The sequence below is a fragment of the Marmota marmota genome, unplaced genomic scaffold (assembly GCF_001458135.2).
Source record: "Marmota marmota marmota unplaced genomic scaffold, marMar, whole genome shotgun sequence".
Lineage (NCBI taxonomy): Eukaryota > Metazoa > Chordata > Mammalia > Rodentia > Sciuridae > Marmota > Marmota marmota.
Window position 1 is genome coordinate 53959301 of NW_025999968.1, and position 8007 is coordinate 53967307.

The 8007-nt window shown below is 37.6% G+C and overlaps 1 protein-coding gene across 13 annotated transcripts in view; it reads left to right on the forward strand.

Moving 5' to 3' along the window:
- Positions 1–8007, forward strand: part of Itsn1 (intersectin 1) — a 168020-nt gene that overhangs the window by 43794 nt on the left and 116219 nt on the right. For all 13 annotated transcript variants that reach the window (XR_007347748.1, XR_007347749.1, XM_048803614.1 and 10 more), the window contains exons 10-12: positions 2701–2838; positions 4241–4356; positions 7375–7637. Coding sequence is in view for 11 of the 13 variants with exons in the window: in XM_048803614.1 (XP_048659571.1) it covers positions 2701–2838; positions 4241–4356; positions 7375–7637 (517 nt within the window). In the remaining 2 variants the exon portion in view is untranslated. The remainder of the gene's footprint in view (positions 1–2700; positions 2839–4240; positions 4357–7374; positions 7638–8007) is intronic.

Below are 8007 nucleotides of genomic sequence, written 5' to 3' on the forward strand. Positions count from 1 at the left end.
TCTTTTTTAATCTATAAATTTTCCCTTTTCCATCTGTCCCCTGGACCCCCTTAAAAACACGTAGTCTGGTATATAGTTTTTTAGTGGCCTAACTTTTGAAGATTGCATTCCTGTGGTGGTGTTTAACTTGTTCCTGTATTTCCCATGAATTGGTAATTGGATCTAGAACAAGATTTTGCAACCTTTGCATTATTGACATTTAGGGCCACTAATTTCTTTACTGCAGAGGGCTGTCCTAAGCATTGTAGAATATTTTCTTTGTTTTGAGAGGTAGTTTAGAGATACGGTCTCAGTATGTTGCTCTGGTTGGTGTCTGACTTGTGAGCTTGGGCGATCTTCCCACCATAGTCTCCCAAGTGCTTGGACTATAGGCGTGCATCACTGTGTCCAGCTCATGGCAGGTATTTAGTAGGATCTGTTGCCCCTGTTCAGTAGATGCTACATTTAGTAGCATGATGCCTACCCCCAGTTATAACAACCAAAAATATCCCCAGACATTGACAAAAATTTCCCTTGGAGTTCAACATCATTCTTGGTTGAGAACCACAGTTTGAGTTTTATAGTTGTGGGTTTTTTTTTTTTTGTTGTTGTTGTTTTGTCTTTTGTTAAGCCTACATCAGAGATGTTACCTGTGTACTTTAATCAGAAGGCATATAATGTCTGCCTATTTTGCAGTGGTTTTTGTTTTGTTATTTTCAGTGCTGGAGATTGAACAGCGGGCTCATATATGCTAAGCAAATGCTTTACCACTACTAAACTAATCACCAGCCTCTATTCTGTGATAATTTTTAATAGCTCTTGATGGGTATTGTCTAGGTCTTATAGGTTTTCTTACATTTAGATGTTAATAAGAATAGTTTCTTAACAAACCATGCATATTTAAAAATTTTAAAAAATATTATGTAATTGCTTAATTTTGAGCTTTTCTGCATATATTATTGTTGTGTATCTTTTAGTTACATGTTGATGACTATGCCTAGAAAATGGATTTGGTTTACACTGCTCATATGCCAAATTCATGACTTTCACACAGGGCATATTGATCTGGTTTCTTCTCAAGTGACTGAGCTCTAATGCTGGTCAGCCTCTAGGGAGGCCTAGACAGGAAGATCGAAAGTTCCATGCCAGTCTTAACAACTTAGTGAGACCCTGTCTCAAAATGAAAAATAAAAAGGGATGAGGATGTGGCTCAGTAGTTAAGCACCCCTGGGTTCTATCCTTAGTACCAAAAAAAAAGAAGAAATTGAAACGTTTATTTTAAATTTATAATTCGTCTTCCAAAAAACACATTTGAGGCATCTCTTTTTAGAATGTTGTATTCTTATTTCAAACACTAAAATGATAGTTCTTTTTTTGGGAGGTACCAGGGATTGAACTCAGGGGTACTCTACCACTGAGCCACATCTCCAACCCTATTTTATATTTTATTTAGAGACAGGGTCTCACTGAGTTGCTTAGCGCCTTGTTTTTGCTGAAGTTGGCTTTGAACTCAGAATCCTTCTGCCTTAGCCTTTTGAGCCACTAGGATCACATAGTGCACGCCACCATACCCGGCCAGGATACTTTAATTAAATATTTGCAACCATAATTATTCAATTATGAAGAAAAAAAGAATTCTAAGGGATTTACCTAGGAGTAGCTAACTGTGGGGTGTGAAAAGAAAAGGGGGATAAGAATCAGCAGGAAGGGTTTTCATTTGTGGCTCTATTCTTTTTAAAAATGGTTGTCTGGCATCTGGGACAGGCAAAACTAGAGGGACAGAAAAGGGGTGGCAGGGCCTGGGTGGGGGAAAGGGAAGAGTTGGACTGGAGGGAGATGTGGGGATTATGGGTGGTGTTGACTGTTCTGTGTACTGTGGTGATGGTTCTATAGCTATGTTTGTCAAACCTCGCAGAATTGTACTTTCAAAAGGGCAAATGTTACAATAATAGTAATAATAATAGATTTATGGACCTAAAGAAATATCATAATTAAGAGAAAAGCTTCTTGGGTTTTGCCATTGGCAAAGCCAGTTTCCTAATGTAGCATTTGTCTTTTTAACATTCTGGTTAACAGATGTGTTGTCTTGCATCTTCTTTTGGTATCTTGAAGTTGTTAAATAAAATCACATTCTGGTACTTGCTAGGAAAATCTGTTTACTGTAATTAACTGCTTGGGCAACTTCATTGTCAAGAGTGATGGAAATTGAATCCCTAGAATGAGGAGGAAAGACCTTAACTCTATGAATAGGAGCCATAGAGATCCAGCCTAATAGGCATGTATTGAGGTTGGGCAGCCTATCCAGTAGGCCACATCTGGCCTTCACCTGTTTTTGTAAATGAATTTTTATTGTTAAAACAGCCATACCTGTTTATTTATATATTGTCTATGGCTGCTGCAAGGGCAGAATTCAGCATGATAGAGATTATCTTACAAACCATACAGTATTGGCTACCTCACCCTGAATGTGACATATTTTAAATAGGTCACATTCCCAGGACTGAGAAGAGTATTATTGCAATCTTAGCATTTGTTGAGTACTGAACACTATCCTAACTATACAAAATATTTCATTTTATTCTTGTAATGGTATGAAATAATTGTAAACTGAGGCAGGTAGACTCAATTGGCCTAGAATAAGAATTATAATACAGAACTAAAATAAATCAGCAATGCATGCATTTTTATGAAACTGGAAATGAAACTTTTTTGTTGAATTAGGAATCTTTCTGACATTGATCAAGATGGAAAACTCACAGCAGAAGAATTTATCCTGGCTATGCACCTAATTGATGTTGCTATGTCTGGCCAACCACTGCCACCTGTCCTGCCTCCAGAATACATTCCACCTTCCTTTAGGTAAGGAACATTTGGCTTTTGTAAGGAATTATGCATTGCATTGAGTATGTTAATTCCAAATTGGCTTTGTTGACCATCTTATAGTGATTTCCATTCTTGGCAAGTAAATGAAATATCTGTGAATTGAAGAGAATCTTCCAGTCCAGGTTCTGTCTTAATTCTGGGCCTTTCTGTTCTACAGGGTATTTGTAGTATATTAGTAAATGCAATCAAATAAAACATTAAAAGATTTTTGTATGAACTTATATAATTGAAAACTGAATAAGCCCATATATAGGAAATAAAGCAAGGTGTGTATTATACACATTCCACAGATAACAAAAAATGCTAGCAATTCAGAAATTACAATCAGAAAGATAATTAAAGAAAATTATCTTTGTCTGAAATAGTCTCAGTCGACATGTCAAGAGTGTCCCCCAGGGTCTAGTTGGGACCCCACTGGCATGCCTACATGCATACACGCATAGCATCCAATACAGCTCCAACTCATGGCTTTACATGTAGAAGATGAATATGAGATCCCACAAGCGCAAAGAAGAAGAGAAACAAAGACATACTTCTGTTCTGGGTCCTCAAACTTCAGGAAAGACTTGTGAGGATAAATAGCCATCACTGTCCACACTGTCCTCATGCAGGAGCAAGCTGAGAAACTGAGTGCAGAAGAAGCAAGGGGCAGCTGAAGAAGCATTTGCCTATAAAATCTCACAGCTGCAGGGTTCACTACAGGAGAAATTGAACATTGGAAACTATTGAAAGTATAAAAAGAAGGATGGGGAGATTGTTTTGAAAGAGCAAGTTTAAACATAGTGATACTGATCAGTAAAGTAAGTGTATTTCAAAACTATAAAATACAGACATTTCGTGTGTTCAGGAAGTGATTAAATGGAGAAATTTTTGTATAAGGAAAACAGTTGCTCCCAAATCACTGAGCTGCTGATCTTTCCTGGAAGGGATTGAAAGTTACTCACAAAGGTAATGGTAGTAGCATCAGACTCACTGGGTGCTCACTGTTTACCAGATACTTTATGATTATAAGCTAATTTAGCCCTTTTGAATTGTCCTAATTTTTATGGTTTTTTTCCCTTGCCAGGAGTTGGGGTGGGGGGTTCAGGGGATCAAACCTAGGACCTTGCACATGGAAAGCATGTGCTCTACCACTGAGCCACACCCTCATTCCCAACATTTTGAATAAGGTAACACTCAGAATCTGATGACATTCAAATATTCATTTTAAAAACTACAGAGTAAAGAAGTCCAAACTCTGTCTTTCCTCACTGTAAATGAAATTTGTTCCATGGTATGGTATAATCTAAAAATTCTTTTTCGTAGCTTGTTTCTACCTACCTCATTTTATGTGGATCTGTTTCTTTTCTTTTTTCTTCTTTTTTTTTCATAATTGCAGAAGAGTTCGATCAGGCAGTGGAATATCTGTTATAAGCTCAACATCTGTAGATCAGAGGTTACCAGAGGAACCAGCTTTAGAAGATGAACAGCAACAATTAGAAAAGAAATTACCTGGTAAGGCAGCCTTTACATTTGGCTTACACATCAGATTAAAGATTTTCTATCTGTAAAGCATAATGGAAGTAAAAATAAATCTAGCTTCTGACATTTCTGTATTTCTTTGAGCATATCAGAAAAAGACGTTTAATGTGCTTTTAGATTTGGATCTGTGTAGAGAAATAAGAACATGTGTACTTTGCTGGTGCCTCCTTATTCTAGTTGGGTTTTTTTTTTTTTTTTTTGGTGGTGCTGGGGATTGAACCCAGGGCCTTGTACGTGGAGGCAAGCACTCTATCAACTGAGCTATATGCCGAGTCCCCTTATTCTAGTTTTTAACTTAAAGTATTATTATATACTGCTAAACAAAGATTTTATTAATGTTATCTATGGAATATAGAACACTAAAAATTTGCGGTTAGATGGTTTCTTAGGACCGCCAGTGCAGAAGCAAAAAATAAAGTCGACTACTATAGCATTCTTGATGTGTTACAGAAGAATTAGAAACTCCTTAGCAGCAGGAACCCACTTTAAATTTAATGTGAACCTGTTTTAAATAATCCTCATTTACAATGGTAAATCTATCATACTACTAAAAAAGTCCAAGTTGGCTATGAATTATTAATGATGAGATGATAATGATACTAAGAGGCAATTGAAATTTGCTATGAAGTCTCTTTATATTAAATACTTTGTCAATATCATTTTGCTGCAGTAAAGTGCTCAGCATTCCACAACCATTAATTAGTTTGCTGAGAACACAAGCTCTTCCAGACTGTTCTGTAAACTAAATAACTTTTCACTTATGTTCAGTGATGAAATACTTATTATAGTTTTTCTGTGTGCAAGGCTGGAAGAATCTAAATGCTAATCATACATGGTCCATACTCTCTAGAAACTTACATTAGAAAATTTAAGTTATCCATATAAACAATTGCTAAAACAGTAAGTACATAAGTGTGATAAGGTCCTGGAGAGTTTGTAGATGCACAGCAAAGCTACTTATGGTTGGTTGTGGTATACTGAAAAGGACATGAGGAATTAAATCCCCATGGTCTAGATCACAGTTAAGTGAAAACCTGAGGATAAATAGGGTCACTACAAGTGGATGTGAGGAACATGTCAACTTTTGAAAACAATGAAAATGAATCCTCAATGGGATAAGGACAGGAATTCTTGGAATTTGGAATTTTCTTTTTCTATTAGTAGTAAGCATTCATTTTGGATTTTGAACAGGATGTGACATTGAGTATTTTTTTTTTTGCATTGATTCTTTCCACAACCATTTATGATGTGCCTCCTATATACTAGGAATAGTGCCAGACACTAAATAAAAAAGATGTATAAAGATTTTCAGTGTTTTTAAAATTGAGATGAAATATGCATACTATAAAATTGAGCATCTTTTTAAAAAAAAAAATTTTGTAGTTGTAGATGAACAGCATGCCTTTATTTTGTTTCTTTATATGTGGTGCTAAGGATCAAACCCACTACCACACACATGCTAGGCAAGCGCTCTGCCACTGAGCTACAGCCACAGCCCCCAAATTGAACATTTTAAACTGTATAATCTAGTGGCTTTTCACCTTGGCCCACCACTCCAAAATATCATACAGTGTGAGGCTAAAACTGTGGAGATTTATTTCTCATGTGCTAAAGGCTAGAAGTTCGAGATCAGAGCCCAGGCAGTTTAGTTCCTGGTGAGAGCACTCTTGTAGATAGCTGTTTACTCTCTGTGTCCTCCTGTGGCTTTTCCTTGGTGTATGCATGGGTGTGGGGGAGTGACCTTCTTTTTCTTTCTCTTTTTATAAGGTCACTAATCTCATCATGGGGCCCCACCCCTATGATCTAATCTAACCCTAATTATCCCCAAAGATGTTTCCAAATACCATCACATTGGTGTAGTTAAGGCTGTAACATGAATTTGGGTGTGTGGTAGGGGCTGTACATTTATTCTATAATAATGGTGTTTATTACTCTCAGTTGTGCAAACACCACCCCTCTCTTCTTCCAAAAGAAAATACTCTACTCACTCACTCTCCATTCTCATTCACCCCAGCCCCGGACAGCCACCAATCTGCTTTCAGTTTCTTTGGATTTAACAATGGTAGGTAGTTCATATAATTGGAATCATATAATATTTGACCTTTTGTACCTGGCTTCTTTCACTTAGCAGAGATTCCTTTGTAAGGATCATTGACTCATTCCCTGAGTGAAGGGACTTGAAGTTTTAAGGTGGCCGAGTAAAGAAGATAGTGCCACCTCTGAAATCACCAAATGTGATCTCATGCTAGGCTAGAACTCTACCACCTAGCCACTTTCCCAGCCTTGAGAGTTTCCCTTGTCTGGGGTGGATACCAAGGAGATGTATAGGAGGCAACACAAAGGTGAATACACACTGCTGGAAACAGGAAGGGGATGGAATATTTAGAAGTAAATAAAATAAAATAGATGAAAACAAAGGTGTAAAAAGGATAAGAGAAAAATGATGGAATTAAAAATTTATAGAAGTGTGTCAAAGAAGGAAACAAAATAATGGATTAGAAAAAAATATTTACTGACTGTGGTCCATTTAAGAATCTGGGCAGAGCAGCTTCTTCAGTGTGAACCATGCAATACTTGTTCTCTACCCCTGATTTGAGAAGTCACCTTGTTCAAACCGGAGACAGACAGTGCAGTTATAAGCTAAGGTGAAGGAGAGACTCATGATGCAGAAGAGATGGTGGGTCACTTGCTGAAGCAGGGCATGAAGAAGGGAAAGGGTAGAGTAGCAGGAGAGGAGAGGAATTGGGTGTAAATACAGAATTATTGAAAGATTTTTGTAGAAATAGTGTGTGGCACGGATGGTAGTACAAAGGTTAGGGGCAACTCTTCCCTAACCTTTCTGTTTCCGGTTTGTAGTGCTCACTACAAGGGCCCAGTAAGGAAACTTAGGGAGTTCTGGATTTGGGTTTGTACTGTAGATTTCAAAATGCTAATACATTTTTTCTTTGAAAATAATGGCTTTTCCTAATTGATCTGTTCTTTCTTTTAAAGTAACATTTGAAGATAAGAAGCGGGAAAATTTTGAACGTGGCAATCTAGAACTGGAGAAACGCAGACAAGCTCTCTTGGAACAGCAGCGCAAAGAGCAAGAACGCTTGGCTCAGCTGGAACGGGCCGAGCAGGAGAGGAAAGAGCGGGAGCGCCAGGAGCAAGAGCGCAAAAGACAACTGGAGCTGGAGAAGCAACTGGAAAAGCAACGGGAACTGGAACGGCAGAGAGAGGAGGAGAGGAGGAAAGAGATTGAGAGGCGAGAGGTAAGCAGCTGTGGACAACCTTGTAATAAACACATGAGCTTTGTCTTTCTCTTGTAGAATTATTCAAATGATGTATTAATGTAGGGCAGTCTGTTTTCCTTTTCAATTTTTAATTTTTGTGTGTATTAAACACTGGGCCTCATAAATGCTAGGTAAGTGTTCTACCACTATTCCACATCCCCAACCCTTCTTTCTTCCTTTTTTTTTTAATATTTATATTTTAGTTGTAGTTGGACACAATATCTTTATTTTATTTATTTTTATGTGTTGCTGAGGATCAAACCCAGGGCCTCTCACATGCTAGGCAAGCAGTCTACTGCTGAGCCACAACCCAGCTCTCTTTCTGTTTTTTTTTTTTTTTTTTACATCC